We start from the raw sequence: 17,295 nt of genomic DNA on the forward strand, positions 1-17,295 counted from the left end.
ATAGAAAAAAATGACTTTGGACACCAAACGTACCTGCAATTATAGAATTGCTCAGTTGACAGCACTCATTGATTGCCATAGTAGTTAAAACAAACAAACAAACAAAAAAATACTATGGAAATCAATGGGATCCATCAACTGTTTGATTACAAACATTCTTCAAAATATCTTTATTTAGCAAAATAAATAAACTTGTACATGTTTGGAACAACCTGAGGGCGAGTAAATGACAATTTAAATTTTGGGGTGACCCCTTTAATGTCCCTTATTTTCCTCACACAACATTTCTCTTGATTATAGGGTGAAATATGACCCAACATTTTCTTGTGAGCTTTAATAAGATGCTGAGCAGCACAACAAGTGTTGCATATGAAGCCACAGGTTTCTGTGCACCATTTATTCATCGAGTCGACTTCTCAACTCAAGCTGAAGAGTGAAAACTGATAGGTAGCAACACAATAGAAAACATTGCACATGCATTATGTGTAGAACTGAACTGTATGAATTATAAAAAAAAGGAGACAGACTCATTTTTGTTTAATTTTAATTTTCTATAAAAGAGATGAGTTTATTTCATGATCATAACAGATTGAACCATTGACCTCGATAGCCCACGCACATACCAAACAGTAATCGAGGAAAATGTTAAACAAACCCAAAAAAAACAAAACAACAAAAAAAAAAAAATACCTGAATAAAGCAAACTCTCTGCTGAGCTGCAGGTCAGCACATTCTCTGGAGAATCCGAATCTATGGCACATAATGTCCAACTGTTACCATGGAAAAGAAAATACATTTAAAGGCTTGAAGGAATGAAGTGTTGCTCTTCTTTTAACTTGTACAGACCAAATTAACCAAAGAAAAAGAAAAAAATAGATATTTATATAAGTGGACTTCATGAGGAGGAAGAAAGAAAAAAAGAAAACAAGTTTGCAAAGCAATATCGTCTAAATGAAGTGTTGCGATTTAAACCTCCGGGAAAGAACACCCTCCCCAGCCACATGACATACACATCCAAACACGCACGCGCGCGCCACACACACACACACACACACACACACACACACACACACACACACACACACACACACACACACACACACACACACACACACACACACACACAATGATGATGGGACATGTCCTCTTAGCAGTTTTGAGAAAATGAAAACTAGTTGTTCGGTGTATACTTAAGAAGTCCAGCTAAAACTAGATTTAAACCTGAATATTGTAAATGGGTAAAATATAAAATGTTTACGTTCCTTTTTTGTCTTTTAAACACAAGCTCTCGCACCTAAATCCCCAATTTTCCCCTCCCCGGTCCAACCGTGCCCCCTCCCCTCGCCCTCCCAGAACGTAATATATGCCAACTAGAATCGCAATACAATACAGGCACTGGAGAAAACACTATAAGAGAAAACTCAGAGAACCCGCCAAGGTCTCGATTTGTGCCCCCCCCCCCCCGCCCCCCTTGCCGAGTCAAATAACAGAATTAGAACACATATCCACTATAATCGAACAAGAACAATGATAAATCAGAACGGTTTGAATTTTTTTTTGTAACTTTTTTTCTTTCAAACTTTTTGCAATTATATCTAGCACAGCATACGGAGTTCTCTCTGTGCCGCTGTAATAAAATGATCTGTGAAAAGAAAAGGAGTCATGCAGTAACCAGCTGAGAGCTCCGTCGCGTTGGCCTGGTCTTCGCGTGACGCTCAACCAGTTGCACAGAGTCGCATGTTTTCCTTCTGTATGTATAATACACTTAAAATAGTATTCTTTAAATTATACTCAAACTAAACGATACTCAGAAACCGCCCCGCATGGGTCAACGCTCCGGCCCGTGGCGAGACTCCCCACCAGGCTAACATGAAAACCATGAGCAATGAAAGTATATCTTCCATGATTCTGTCCTCAATTAACACTTGTCAGAATAATGCATATATTAGGGTTTATTTTCTACAAGGCTACCTAAAACTTTTAAATGACGAGTGGGGAGAACAAGAAAATATATTTATATATTTAGAAAGACATGTTAAGTGAAGCGTTTCGGGTCTCGGCTATCAGCATAAAAGGATATGGGTGTTTGGCATAGACATCAGAGGGTAAAGGTGTTGGTAAGAGAGTTAAAAATATTTTAAAAAAGAAAAACAACAACGAAAAAAAAAAAAAAAAGAGAGAGGAGAAGATAAACAAAAATACAACCAACCAATCAACCAAAAACAGTAATTAAGAAAATACCTTTTTACAGTAGATCCTACATAATGAAAAATCTGCACATGATAACAGTGTGAAACACACCATGTTTAGTCATTTGTCACAGCCCCTGGTGAATATTGTTTGTGTTGTCAGAGGTGTAAGGCGAGCTGTACTTCCTCTCCCGAGGAAGATCATCTAAGTGCCCCCGATCCCATCCTGCCATTTGCCTGCGTGTGGGGGGGGGGGGGGGGATATATAGCGAAAACGAAACGATGGGAAGGAAACCAAATCAAACTGAAAATAAAGACGTTTTCTATTCCCCCACAGACATCTGGCAGTCGATGGATGCCGTAACTAGAGAATCAGTACATATTATTGTTGTCGTTCAGATATTCCTCCGGCGATCACATTGTCCATTGCTCCCATATTCTGAATTAAAGAGTCACACACAAGTCCTCTCTTTCCCGCCATGGTCACAATGGCAAATCCAGGAGGAATGGCGGAGAGGCGGAGCCGTCCCAGTGTGAGGGTCCCTCTTTCTGCTAAGGCAAAAGGAGAGCTACAGCCTCCCTCCCTCTCAGGGCCTCAGCTTATCCATCGCTAGTTTAGCCTCTTCAGTGTTTCTTGTGGTCAGATGGGGTCTTTTTCCCTTACTGCTTTTTTCAGTTCATTCTAGAGGAATCCATGAGCTTCTGTTTTCGCAGTTTATCTCTTCCTCTCGCACTTCAGAACAAGTTCTCCTCAAAGATAGCCATCAAATCGCTTTGGAAATTCATGTCAATAGTAGCTGCCATCTGTAGAGGTGGAGAAAAAAGAAAAGAAAAATTTGAACATTGGCCCATGTAGCAAATTTATTAAATAATAACATTTTGAATCTCAAATTAGTAATGATTCTGAAAATTCAGCTTTATCATCACAGGCATAAATGACATTTTGAAATATATTCAAATAGAAAAGTTATTTAAAATCACTATAATGTGTCAAAATATTACTGTTTTGGGAATAACAGACTTCTTTTAAAACATCTTACAGACCCTACACCTTTGAACTGTAGTGGGAGGTGGCTGCAGCTATCGAATATTTTAGTAATCGAGTGTTCTACCAATTATTCCATCGATTAATCGGATAAAAAATTGTGGTAATAAAAAATAGATCCGAGTTTACAAAAGCATTTAAAATTACTTAAAATCCAAATTTATAATAACAAGCAATAATAATTGGTTCAAGTAAAGTATCAAAGTAAGCAATAATATGGGTTTTATCAAACAACGCTGTTAAAATACACCATGTAAAATAAATTATATAAACTTATATAAACAACTTATGTACATTATGTATTATAATGCCAGCAGAGAGCGCCAACGGCCTGGTGAAGGTTGTTGTTACACTATGACATGATCAAATCCTTGTTTAATACTGGCCAAACAACATTTAATTCAAATGTTCACTTAATCTTTAATATTTGGTCACTTCTGTACGATAGAAACGCAACAGCCACTGTAATTTCTTGAACAAGAACAGCCCAAGCTCAAAGCATGCAGAGATGGAGTTTGAGAAACCCGAGACGCGCTCCACGCATATAAATGATAACAGTGCAACTATGAAACACAAAACGAGCCCGACTTTTTGCGTTCCCAAAGACAGCACACGCAGAGACTGAGTTTGCGTAGAGCAGCGTTTACTGTGAACAGAGCTGAGGTACTTTTAACACGTAATCTGCATGCTTGTAAATAAAGTGTTTGCTTGTCTGTGGAAAAAAAACAACAGCGCATATTTATTTAAAGGGCGAGCCAAAATCGGGGCTAAAATCGTGCAGTCTGAACTCGGCATCAGGTGCACGCCCCCCTCCGCTGGGCTCTACCCACTTTTCCAGCATTTTTCAAATATTGCCAGTGGGTGGAGTCAGGCTCTGACCAGGGGTTTAGTTACCCTTTAACTGAATCGCAGCCTTTGTGATTTCACAATAGCACAATGCTATATTATGATTTTAAATGGTTTTAATATATCGTGTAGACTTATAAATGGTGTAATAATGCAGTTCATGGACTCCCATCTGTGGAACGCGCCACTTCCGGTATTCTGCCGGTTACTCGACACGGGTAAATGGCAATCGAGGATTTTTTAAAATCGAGTCCTCGACTTAGAGGAATCGTGACAGCCATAGCTGCAGCTGTAACTCACCGCCTCTCTCCTCCTCCTCTCCTGCTCCCGGCGACGTGCGAGCTCCCTCTGCTGGTCAAGTGCACTCTGGGAGGCGGCGGGCGAGTGGGGCGGGGCTTGGGAAGGTTGCGGGGCCGAGGGCGGCTGGGCCGGGTTCTGGGCTTGGGGTTGAGTTTGAGTTTGGTGCTGCTGCGGTGGTGCCTGAACCTGCTGCTGCTCCGGCCGCCTGCGGGGCTCCTCCTGGGGCCTTCGAGACGTCTCGATGGAGTCCTCCTCATCACGTCCCCTTCAGAGAGCACACCAAGAAAATGTCTTGAAACTGCTAAAAGTGAACTTTGATTAAAATAGTTCAGCTCCCTTACCGAAGTTTCTCTTGTTCTCTGCGCTGACGGTCTTTCTCGGCTTGCTCAGCCTGTGCTTTCAGGGCCTTCTCTCGCTCTTCCTTCTCTCGGGCCACACGTCGAAACTGTTCGAAGCTGTCGCTGGAGGACCTCAGAGCAGACGAGGGAGTGGAGGTGGATTTCTGTGCAAGGCTCGCCCAGGAACCCATGTTCTTTAGTTTCACATCCTGGGCACAAAACAATACGAGGCGTGAAAACAACATAACATTCTAGAAATGTTACAGTTGTATTCATGGAAAATTAAAACAAAGTTGTCCCTTCCACCCACCTGTACCTTTTTAGGTGCCACAGGTGTTTTGTGCTCCTGTTTGAATTTCTCTTTGTCCTGCATGGAAGGAGGTGGACCGCTTTGCTCAGAGGAGCGGATGACAGGACGGGAACTTTCATGCGATTTCATATCTGCTCCTAAAACGAGTTGATAAACTGTTAGTTATGGTCCTTTTATTTGATTGACAGAGCGGGACCAAGATAAATATTTAGTATAACCGGGATGTTTCACTGTTTATGGAACATGTGAGCAGTGCGTAGTGGAAGCAAAGATGTGTGATTTTGCATGGGGTGCAGAGCGTTTTTTTTTTTTTATGGTACAACTCATTTACATATTCTCTTCTGGAACAGCTTTCTGTTTGTGCAATACTTCTAATCAATTTTATTAAATGTAAAAAAGCAATATATCATGCAAGAGTGATGCAATTTTGAATATCAGCATAAACAGCACAAAGTGTGCTTAAATTAAACATACAATTGCCTGCTTTGAAACTCACTCTGTTGGCTGTGACCTTGCATTGTGGGTTTGCTCTCAGGGTGTTTGTGAGGCTCTGGTCTCAAAGCTGGACTGAAGGGCTCACCACGCATCACAGGTGACGGGGGCAGCTTCTCTTCTTTAATGCCAGCCATAGCTGAAGGACCTCGCTGCGGTTCCTGTAGCAAACCAAAGCTTCAGTTACACCACACCGAACACACATCTAGAAAACCACAAACTATTCATCACATAATAAGTCCACGTGGACATTGGAAAGAATCTTTGTCAATGCAAGAACATGGAAATGGTACTGACCTTTTTGGCCTGAGGAGGGGACTGGTGGACTAAAGCATACTGAGGGATTTGAGGGGAATGCATCGTGAGCGGAGAGGGGTTCTCTCGCATGTGAGCTGTTAAAACATAGACACAATTAAAACACTTGCAATGGTGTCCAATACAAATAACAACCGACCTGTCAGGAAAGCTTTTAAATATATTGCATTTATACTATGCAAGCTTTTTTAAATATTTGTCAAAAAGTTTTGGCAAATTCAATTTTAAACAAAAAACACCACAAACTGTGATAATCATCAGTTTAATAGACGATAATAAAAATTGTTCAGAATATAAGACGACCCCCCCCACCCCCCCTCTTTTTTCAAGATGGACCTTTAGGAAAAAGACTTTGATGAAGAAAATACATAAAAAAAAATCATACTGCATATTTAAATTTTTGTATTGAAAGTATGACATACCAATGATCAAATAAAAAAAAATAAAAAAACTTTTTGCCATGCCATAAAAATAACCTGTAGCCCATCTGAATTATATAACAATTAGGCTATCCATTTCATAGTGAAAACCATGTAGCTTACCAAAATTTCATTAACAGTAGAAGTGAAATCATATTGTAGTTTTGAAATCTAGGTCCCGTCTTACGCTTTAAAATCGTGTACGGGGTAAGTTTGGTCCCGTCAGCGAGGCACGTAAACATGAGTCATGTGGCTCTTAGATGGCAAGCTTTTCTTTGACTGTTTGTGTTTTTAAGGTTGTCTTTTTGCGCTCACAATCTACTAACCTTCCACTCTGACATCGTATTTCTTGGCACACTCGTATTACACCTATTGTTGCGGGTGTATTGACATGTAAAAGTCTAGTCCCTGAATATAAGAATCTGAATTTTCAAATGCATTTCTAAGAAAAAAAACGGTCTTATATTCTGAACAATATGGTAAATAGTTGCTGGAAAAAATGATCACTGCTTTTGTAAGGCTGTTGTTTTACCAGAGTTATAGGGGTCGGACTTGTGTTGACGCGGAGAGTGATGCTGCTGTGGCTGTTGCTGGATGATCTGCTGTGCTTTCGAGGAGGGCATGGAGACCTTGTGTTGACTAGCCTGCGTTTGTGTGGTCTGCACCGGGCCTTGAGAGAAGCTCAGCTGCTGCGAGTGCTGCATGTGTCTGGCTTGGTGCTGCGAGAGCTGTGGAGAGGGCTGGGCTTGAGTCTGAACGGGGAGCTGTGGCGGGGGTCCCAGCTGAGACTGAACCTGCACTGACTGCAGCAGAGACGGCTGGCCCGGCTGCTGCGACCTGCTCTGCAGAGACTGCATTAGTGACGTCGGCGGCTGCTGCTGCTGCTGCAGGCGCTGCAGGTACATGGGCAAGGGCATGGAGGGCACGGGCTCCTCGTCGTCCTCTAGCAGCATCTGTGGGGGCTGGGAGGAGAGCAGGCCCTGGGGAGTGAGTGTGGGAGGGGAGAGCGGCCGCTGGCGCAGTTGCTGTGGAGGGTGCAGGAGGTGAGGAGGGAGGTGGTGCTGGGGCGGAGGGGGTTGCTGGGGTTGGAGCTGCTGGGGCAGGGTCTGCTGGGGTTGCTGCTGCTGCTGGGGCGTGCTTTGCTGAGGAGGTTTAGGAGGTAGTGGGGCTGCCCTATTACTGGGTCGTGAAGGCTGCTGGGGCATTGCGTTGTGCAGGGCTGTAAACCAATGAATATAGAAAAAGAAAGACCACAAAAAGAAAGAGGTCAATATGGATCACTGGCAATTTTTGTACAATACAAATGAATCAAATGCTGTATAAAGATAAGAATATAGGTAATCAGAACATTTGACATGCAGCCAGCAGAGCACCATTCTGAACCAATGAGATGAAGGCAGTTTGATAACGTGACATGGTAGCCTCGCAATAGGTGTCTAACCAATAGTACAATTGCTTGAAATGATTTCCATAGAACAGATGGAGCATTCAGTGTGTATATATATATATATACACACACACACACACACACACACACTATTGTACATTATTTCTTAATTTATCTTAATGTATGACTTATGTAAGCAAAATATTATTTGCTTATATTCATTCAATCAATGCTGCTGCTTATACATGATCAATTTTGTTAATAGTTTTTTTAAAAATGTAATTTGTTTTTGACATATAGATATACGTGTGTGTAACCATTGCATATTTTGAAAACAGGTTTTCTAACTTTGTTGTTTTTTAAGAGAAGTTGTTTCTGACAGAGGGAGTAGAGTAATGGTTTAAATAGAGTATTAACTGTTTAAGTACGTTAAGGGACGAATTGAAGGTTTCAAGAATCTCGCTGCCCAACGGAGGTTATGCCGTACAAGTTAATCTACAAATGCTGTGAGAAGAGATAATGATTCTTTCTGCTGTCAAGGTCAGTTATGCCGGGGAGAGTTTAGGGAGTCAGATAAGATGTTATTCACAAAGGTCAGGTGGACATGCATATTATGGGATGTCAATGCCGGAAAATGTACTTCTGTGTTGGGGAATTTCATCTGTCTCATGCACAAGTCTAAATGCAGTAAGATGCCAAGCAGAAAACTAGGTCACAGGGCATGAAAGGATGGAAAAGTACCTGAAAGACCATGTACAAAAAATCTTATGCACAGGTGGGTTTGGTGGAAGATATGGAAATGTACTAAAAAACACGTATGAGTTATTTTTTTCAAAAGCGCATGCACAGGGATCCTCCACCAATTAACAGAAGGCCTTGGAGCAGGTGTTTCTAACTGTGGCGAAACTTTGAGGAGGAGCAATAAGAAAAAGATAACTGTACAGATGCTTATTGGATACCAACAATAAGAAAAAGGTATAAGACCTGAATGTTGACCATTGTAAAGTCAGATGAACAGCTGGTATCTCACTTTGTTGAATTGCTCAATAAAGTTAATTCTTCTGAGACCTGGAACTTCGACTCTGAAAGATTTTCTTTGAGACCTGAATCAGAAAACTTTAAAATCTACAGACCTGAACCAAGGACTTTAAATCTGCCAAAACATATGATAATCTGGCTCTTTTGTTTATCAAACTTTGAATTTTGAAAGTCTTTGTTTGCTAAAAAATAAATATGTATGATTTGACTGTTTTGCTTGGAGCTCACTTTGTAGCTCTCTAAGGTATGTTTTGGTTTAAGAAAGACTACCCTGAATTTCGATTTTCAGAAATAAATTTGGTTTGATAATTGTACTATTGAGTGGGCTTGACTTTAATCTTATAGTTGAATTTCCACCCCACTTCTACACACAGATGCAACTTATCAGTTTTCTTTTCTCTCAACAATGCAATTTTGACCTGGTACATTTGGAAAAAATGCGCTACATCCAACCAGGTTAGGACAATACCTTGATGTAATAAACAGAAAGTTTCCACTCACCTGGGGATGGGAGGATGGGGTGCTGGTTCAGGAACGGGTGCGTCTCAGGTGACACTTGGCCTCCTGGAGGGTGAGCGTTGAGGTGAGGCGGCGCAGGGGAGGACGAGTCATTGGCGTGGTGGGGAAGGTGCATGATGGGCTGACCAAAGTGGGCCAGAGAGTCAAAGGGGTTTTCCAGGAGCTGCGAGGGCTCCAGAGCCGTGACGGGAGGAGGCATGTAAGCGGCGGGAGAGGGATGCTGTTGTGGTTTCAGCTGAGCGCTGGGCTGCAGCGCAGGGGTCAGGGGTTGATGGGGAACCTGCGGCTGAGGCATGCCCAGAGACACCGCCTGGTGATGAGCCTTCTTTCCTTCACCCCTCCCTCTCTTCTTCGGCTTAGACGCCACCCCTGAGTTTGTAAAGAGGACATTTTTATGCAATACAGCTTATTGGATCATTTAACATAGCGAATGCATTAGAAAATCAGTTGGTCAGAAGTTATCAAGCTGCAGGGCTCACCTGTCTCTGAGTCTTCACTTTCTGAGGAACTGGACTCGCTGCTGCTGCCCGACTCGGATGATGAACCTTTTGTCTTTGCAACACTCAATGCCTCCATGGTCTTCTCTGGAACTAAAGAATGTTAAACAATAAATAACCAATTCAAATTTGTAGACACTTGTATTTAATGCTGTCCATGTTGCATCACCAGTGATGGACATTAATACCAAGTGTAAAAAGGATCCAATGTGTTGTTAGTGTGTGAAACACACTATGTTTACATGCACTAATTTTCGTAATTCAGATTGAAACCAGTCTGATTACAGATTCTGAAAGTTCTGTTTGTATGAAACCTGATTTAAATATTCGTTAACATTATATTTATACTGAACTCTTTGGACAAATATTTAGTAACTATTCAGTCTCCTCCACTGACCAGCTCACAAGACGTGAGATGTAAATAAACATATGCACATTTGTAAGATAAAAATCATATGTAAACTTGTGGCACATTAAATCATGGCACTGCGCAGGAGCTAGGGCTGCAAGATATTGGTAAAAAATGACATTGCGATATTTTATTTTTCGTTTATTTTATATAATTTGTTTCCGATTTGTTATGTCTCTTGAGTTCATTGTTGGACATATCGGTTGTTTTAACCATTCATTAAAGTTAATCGGTTCAAAGGAGTCATTAGTTCGCGAATCGGACGTGTCATTAACGGACCACGGCACACGGGCTGCGTCCGAAATCGCATACTCTCCCGAGTAGGACTTATTTTGAATTTGAGTAATTACTTCAGGGCTGCTAAAAAAGTATGTTCTATATAGCATCATATGCACACCAGAGTCTCGCTGGAAGTAGAAGGTCATCCAGGTACTTTTTAACCTACTCTTTTATCAGTACTGTGAATTTGGACATACTGCTTTGGTAACATACTGTTTTTCGTCTACTATATAGTAGTGAAGTAAGCGATTTCGGACGCAGCTATGTTGTGTGATTATCCCGGCAGTTTAGGGCATCGCACAAGATTTGTGTCAACACAGAAAACATTTCATCACTGGATAGATTTTTTGTTTGTTTATTGAAAGTGTGGTTTATATCATCTGAATGTGTGGAACGCTTTTCAGAGAAAATAAGGCAACGTTATTTTAGCACAATTCACAACCAGCGGTAGTTCAGAAAAAAAAAAACTTCGGTCTTCCGACCTTTTACCACCGTGTATTCTCAAAGATAATCAGTCAACTCAATTCATTAATATGCGCGAGGGAGGGAGGGAGAGAGAGAGAGCAAGACAGTTTGAAGATGGTGAGAGTGCGCACGCGCAACCGGGGCTTTCACTCTCTCTGCTCGTTCGTTCTCTGTTAAACAAGCGCTGCGGTCAGTCATCTACATCACTCATTGGTCAAACAAGGCTTTCGCGGGACAAAAATATGCTTTAGTAAGGCTGACAGAAAACAGCGCGCAAGTTCCAGTCTTCTTGCGCTTGACTTACAGGACTTGCAAATTGATAAACTCTCACTCTTTGATGGTTAAACTTTGCAATTAATCCGCGAATCACAAGGATTACGGGCCGGGGAGCTGCTGGCCCGTGGCCTACTGATCATGAATCACGGATCAACTACGATCCCTATACTTGACATCGCACATCCTGCGATGTGACTATCGTGGATGCGCACATCGCGATATCGATGCTAAAACGATGAATCGTGCAGCCCTAGCAGGAGCACAAGTTTTTTTTTTTTATCAGATTAGGATTCAAGTTTTTACATGCTTAATTTTTTCATACTGTTCAGATTATTACACCAGGACTGGAAAACCCCTGTTCTAGGGCCACCTACTCATGCAAAATGCAATTATGCTAAAAAAAGAGTTTTTTCTTGGTAGGTACTGCCAATCACCTATACAAAGAGTACTTGCAGTTGACATGAGAGGCCGATATTAATGGGTGTAAACAGGGCTTCAGTGTTAAAGAAAGCGATGCTCTTTATCACTCACCGACAGGCTTTTTCTTCTTGCGAAGACAAGATGACACGTATCTCTCCAGCTCCCGCAGCGTAGAAGGCTTCAACGTCTCAAAGTCGATCTCAATCTCGTCTGGATTGGAGTTCTTGAGCGAGGGCTCACGGGACTGGATGATGTGGACCACACGGCCCAGCTTGTCTCCAGGGAGCTTGTTAATGTCCAGACTCAGTTGTCTCTTCTCTTCATAGGACATGGGCTTGCACTTCTCTCCAGCAGCCATGCCTGCCATTGCGGCTCCACCAGTCAGACCCAGATCCTCCTCAGAATCCAGGCCTACCACAGGCTGCAGGATTGGTGGGGCGGCACCTGGGGGGGCCATGGAGCGACTGCCTTTACCACCTCCCTCCTTCTTGCTATAGAGCATAAGACAACAAGAACAACTCATTTTCCATGACTACACAGTTAAAGGGTTGACCGCAAAATTCTAAAGATCAACAAATTGATAAAAGCAATTAAAACCATGCAATTTTGCATACTTTCTAGCCTAAAATGGGTTTGCATAATCAAATGTCTCAGCCCACCTCAGCTTCTTGAGCTTCTTCGGAAGAGGATCCTTGTTCTTAGGTTTTCCTTGAACTTTGAGGGCAGGAGGCGGCTCCAGGATCTCCTCCAGTGCAGGCATGACTGCTGCTTTCCTTTTGTGCTTGTCTTTCTTCTTCTCCTTCTTTTCCTTCTCTTTCTTCTTTGGTTTGCTGGCCGGAGGCTGGGACAAGGCAGCCAGCTGCTCATGAACCGCTTTCAGCTGAGCAACAAAGAAAAAACAAGAAATTGGGAGATTACAGTCTCTTAGTAGAAAGCATCACATCTATGATACACGTCTTTTTACACGTCCACAATATCTAAAGTGACCGATCTCTTGGCCAGGTCTCCAGGGACGTGCTGGCAAAAGCCAAGTAGTAAAGAAGATCTAACTCACCTGCTCCTGAAGCTCTGCTAACCTCTGGGCTCTCTCCTCTTCAGAGTCATCCGTGGAGGAGTCGGATTCCGATGAGGAATCACTGGAGCTGTCTGAGGACGAGGCAGGGCCCATGGGCGGCTGTGTCTTTACAGGAGCTGGGTGGAGCACTGGTGCAGGAGCGGGTGCCAGCATTTCCTCTGGCTCATCGGGCATTTTAGCAAAACGCATCTCAAACACATCCTACAGAAAGAGAGAACCTTTTGAGGATCTAGTACAAGACTCTTTTCATCCTCCTTTCAGAGTTTAGAGATGACATTCTAACAACATAGTTTCTATACCGAACACCTGAATTTTCCTATAAGTGGAACATTTCTTAACCCCTTCCACACTTCACTGTCAATTAGGAAATTAACAGCGGCTAGTGGCAAAAATACTACCAAAAAAAAAGAAGTGAAAGTGTGCGAAGTGTTGATTGCGTCATTACATTTAGAATACATCTGCTCACATTGCATTTCTTTTTATGCATTGCGTTGCAACATTGAGCATTACTCACGCAAGACTAAAGTGCTGGACTGCTTTAGTGATAGGGAACGTTCGTGGCTTGCAATCTGTATTTAGTTTATTTTGAGTTTGAATAACCATTGTGTCTTTCATGCTACTAAAATAACGAATGTGAAGGCTTGAATTTCTAATGCATGAAAAGCAATAAACCAATTCATTAATAGTCCTTAGTTTTTTTTTTATGTGTAGCCAGTATATGATGTACCGTTTCAGCAAACACAAAAATGTATTTATTAAATTGACATTAATAATCATTATTGAAATATTAAGGAGAATAATTGACAATGATTTTTGTCCTAATATTGTAGCTCTACCCTTTAATGAGCTCCTGTCTTTGTTTTATTATTTATAAATGTAGGCTATTTACATTATGCTACCTTTGAGCAGCAATAAACAGTGTATAAATAAACATGCCAAGTCAGATTCATCGCCCGTGCCACCTTTGCAGTGTAATGTTGCCTTAAGTGTGGTCTATTGCGAGTCATTTACATAAAGTACACATTGACTAGCAGACTAGACGTCTGACTAAAAAAAATAGCGTGTCATGCAAGCCCTAAAGTACACAGTCTTTTGCAGGTGTACATGTACCTGCAGTTTGCGTGCCATAGCCACCACTTCATGGTCTGGAGGGTTGTACTTGTAGCAGTTGGAGAACATTAACCGTACATCTGCTGCAAACTCCTGAGCATCTCTGTACTGTCTGGTTTCCAACTTGTCCTGCACAACCAAAGAGAAAACTGAACGAATAAGCATGGAGAGCAGACAAGGCTCATCCTTCGATTTAGATCCAGCAACTGCATTTTCACCTTAATAGTGCTGAGGTCCATGGGATGTTTGATGATGTCATGGTAATCGTGCAGCCCTAAAGCATCCACATCCACTGGCTTGTAGAAGGGCCAAGCGTATGCTGCATGTTTCTTAGCGTACATGTCCTTTGCGATGCCCAAGCAGTAGCGTAACTGTTCTTGTTGCTTGGGGCTGTGGGTCCCAGGGGCGACTGTCCCATGGTGCTGGGAGTCAGGTGCCTCCTTTTTGGGTAGTTTGCTTGGACGTGTACTATCCCGGCGTGGTAGAGTCTTCCCTGACTTTGACTCGGTAGGCGAGGACTCGCTCAGCTGGTCATTTGCCGTAGGTGTCGTGGTGTCTGCTTTCCTTTTCTGACTTTTTCTCTGCTGCAGATGAAAAATGTTATTTAAGCGAGTGATGAGAGCAAGACAACTTAAAAACCAAGATTGACACTATGGTTGAATGCCAACTTACTTTGGGAGGCATTGGGATGGGGCTTTGTAGAATAGGAGCAGTGCTGTGCTGCATGTGCACGGGCGGCAGGGCAGTTTGGGTGGGAGGAGGCACAGCCGTCAAGATGGGGGCCGGTGGGTTGCAGTCGGTGGGGCCCAAAGAAAAAGGTGGCCCTAATTGAGGCGCGAGGGGAGGGAGTGAAGGGAGTGAAGGTAGTGAAGGGAGCAAAGGGAGCGAAGGGGGCACTCGAGAGGGCAAGGCTTGCATGGCAGATTGGGGAGGTAAAGTAGGCGGACCCAGTGGTGGTCCTCTCGTGTGTGGCCCAGGGGCAAGACCGGAAAGGCCACGTGTTTGAGGGATTGTGGGCGAAGACTCAAGGACAGGCCCAATCTTCATGTTTATGTCTAATAATGTAGAGAGAGAAAATACAAAAGAATTAAGGCCCGTTCACACAGATAACCATAACTATATTAGTGTCCACACCAGCTGACAACAACATTGTTTATTCTAAGTGCAGTTTTGTCATCTTATAATCTGAGATCTGTAAAACTAGCATTTCTGTTGTAGTCATCACAATCTGATGCTACACCATTCAGGATAAAAGGGCACCGACAACAGTTCATAGCAACATCATTCAAATAAAGGCTGGAAATTTGAGGTGATGTACACCATCAGAGATACAAAGTTAAAGCAAATGTGCAGAGACATTAAGACAGTGAAGCCCAGATGATCTTCTGGCCGATACAGCTGGATACAGCAGTCAAGTAGGACAAGTAAAAGGGCAGCAGTGTGAGCGGCTCTCAAGTTAGAGAGAGTATGAGATTTATACCTGGATCCCTCCTGCCCCGACCACGACCCTTGCCGGATGAGGTCGACATCTCAATCTCCTGCTGGGGCATCTCTGAAATCTTGGTGAGGAACACCTTCTCCAGTGCTTCTGCCATTAAGACTATGTCATCCCCAGGCTGCAGGGGGCGACACATACCATTAACCACATGCCCAATCACACCACTTCAGTCCATTGTGAATGATGGCAGCAGAGACGTGAACCAGTACCTTATTGTAAATGTAGCAGTTAGTAAACATGGTGTTGAAGTCTTGAATACATTCTTGGGCATTGACGTAGAAACTGTTCTCTAGGCGTTTCTTGATTGTTCCCATGTCCATAGGATTTTTGATTATCTTGTAATAGTCCTAGGGAGAGGAGGTTACAAAAGGTCAGCATGACGCATCACAATCCATAACATAATGGCCTTATGATGTTATAATAACAGCAAGCAGCTTTGAGACTTTCAATGGAGAACATTTTTGACAGTGGCCCAGTTAAATTTGAACTTTTAAAATGCGTGTAAATGTACTTAATGCATGTTCTGACAATTATTTCAAGTCAAGATTTACAGGGTTAAGACTGTAGCCCGATTATCCAAACATCCACAATAGCTTGATTATAACTACTTGATGTAAATAAATGCGTTTTATTTGTGAGAAGGTTATGTAGCAACATACTCAGTGGCAATGCAGGGCAGTACAGAGAATAAATCGCACATCAACAGACAGAGGACCTGCTCCAGCATGACAACTAGCACCATTTCAGTCGCAAAAGAATTGCAGTAAACATCAGTGCAACTACACTGTCTGACAGGACCTGCTCATCACAGACATGACAGGACTGTAAATGGATGTAGATCACTTACAGGCAGATTTAGCTTAATGGCGTCAACAGGAGAGTGGAAAGGCCAAGCGAACTGATGCTTCCAAAGAGACTTCAGCACAACCTTAAGCAGGTACTGCAGCTGGTTGGTCTGACGCTTGGGTCGAGTAGGGTTGGCGATTTCTGGGGGATTGGGGTTTAAGAGGGAAGGGGCCTGGGACGAGGGCTGCCCCTGACTGCTGCTGCTCCCCGACATCTGCACTGCGTCCAGGCCGTCTCCCATGATGATGGGGTGGAGCGGGGGCAGAGGGACGGGAGGGGGTGGGGCAGGACACCACTCGTTCAGTCTCGAGCCAGGCGCGGGCTCCACAGGGAGAGCACCGCTAATTCCATTGCACTCCTCGCTGGACTCTCTGTGAAGGAAGCAAATCATTGTCATTAGCTCTTTAATTTACATCTATGCCATCTGCATCAGATCCATCACTGTAATCATCACTATCATCTCAATTATACTTAACTATCCGCACACATCCTCTCTGCCCTCCCCCCCAAACAACATTATTCAAATGGTTCATGTTTGCTTAAGTAATTGCCCGTGGATTCTCGAATTATCCCCTGATGTGGTCTGAATCATTAACATCTTCCAAAGGACTCGTACTGAGTTTTAAAGGACCTGACTGCTTCAAGTAGGTGAAATTCACAGCAATCAGCAGGATTGACAGAAACATGCCACCTTTTTGTTGTCCAGTGTAGGCTAGTCTATATAATCTGTACAATGAAATGATAAATGTCAGCCTTTCACTAATGCTTTTAGCAGCATGTAACCAATAAGACAAGCACACACACAAAAAAAAAAAACATAGGGTGAGGAATTGCTTCTTTGCATGGGTTATTGACTGGATGGAGACAGCTCTGAATGTGAGCTTGCAGTCGATTGTAAGAAAGGGGCAGAGTTTAAGTGGAGGAAATGATAGGAGAACTTTGACATACGTCACCAGAGAGTAGTCTGTCATTTCACAGGAAGATTGATCTATAACATTGATTGAAAATGACGAGATCAAAAAAAAAACGCATGGATGAGTCGTTCACAAAAAGATCAACAACATGCATTTAGAATGTTAATATAATGCTGACCTAAACGTTAAAACTTGAATACTTAATGCTGATACCGAAAAACATCCACTGTGCTTATCAGTTTAAAATATTTCTGTATTTTTTAATTAAATTTTACTATTAGTAACTGGTTACTTAAATTCAAAGCTTA

The 17,295-nt window shown here is 42.6% G+C and overlaps 1 protein-coding gene across 5 annotated transcripts in view; it reads right to left on the reverse strand.

Annotated features, from left to right (window-relative positions):
- Positions 1-530: 530 nt before the first annotated feature.
- The window catches only part of brd4 (bromodomain containing 4), a 61,941-nt gene continuing 45,176 nt past the window's right edge, over positions 531-17,295 (reverse strand). For 3 of the 5 annotated variants that reach the window (XM_077213567.1, XM_077213568.1, XM_077213565.1), the window contains 18 exons: positions 16,075-16,444; positions 15,437-15,574; positions 15,210-15,345; positions 14,402-14,784; positions 13,948-14,313; positions 13,730-13,858; positions 12,599-12,820; positions 12,204-12,424; positions 11,656-12,035; positions 9,678-9,788; positions 9,181-9,567; positions 6,787-7,473; positions 5,818-5,912; positions 5,525-5,681; positions 5,029-5,165; positions 4,722-4,927; positions 4,381-4,645; positions 531-2,993 (listed from right to left, as the gene is read on the reverse strand). In XM_077213567.1, coding sequence (XP_077069682.1) covers positions 2,925-2,993; positions 4,381-4,645; positions 4,722-4,927; positions 5,029-5,165; positions 5,525-5,681; positions 5,818-5,912; positions 6,787-7,473; positions 9,181-9,567; positions 9,678-9,788; positions 11,656-12,035; positions 12,204-12,424; positions 12,599-12,820; positions 13,730-13,858; positions 13,948-14,313; positions 14,402-14,784; positions 15,210-15,345; positions 15,437-15,574; positions 16,075-16,314 — 4,329 coding nt within the window. In that variant the 5' untranslated portion in view covers positions 16,315-16,444 and the 3' untranslated portion in view covers positions 531-2,924. The remainder of the gene's footprint in view (positions 2,994-4,380; positions 4,646-4,721; positions 4,928-5,028; positions 5,166-5,524; positions 5,682-5,817; positions 5,913-6,786; positions 7,474-9,180; positions 9,568-9,677; positions 9,789-11,655; positions 12,036-12,203; positions 12,425-12,598; positions 12,821-13,729; positions 13,859-13,947; positions 14,314-14,401; positions 14,785-15,209; positions 15,346-15,436; positions 15,575-16,074; positions 16,445-17,295) is intronic. The other 2 variants (XM_077213569.1, XM_077213566.1) reach the window with 1 other exon arrangement.

Source organism: Siphateles boraxobius, unplaced genomic scaffold, assembly GCF_051911475.1.
Source record: "Siphateles boraxobius isolate OS27281-9 unplaced genomic scaffold, OSU_SipBor_1 66, whole genome shotgun sequence".
NCBI lineage: Eukaryota > Metazoa > Chordata > Actinopteri > Cypriniformes > Leuciscidae > Siphateles > Siphateles boraxobius.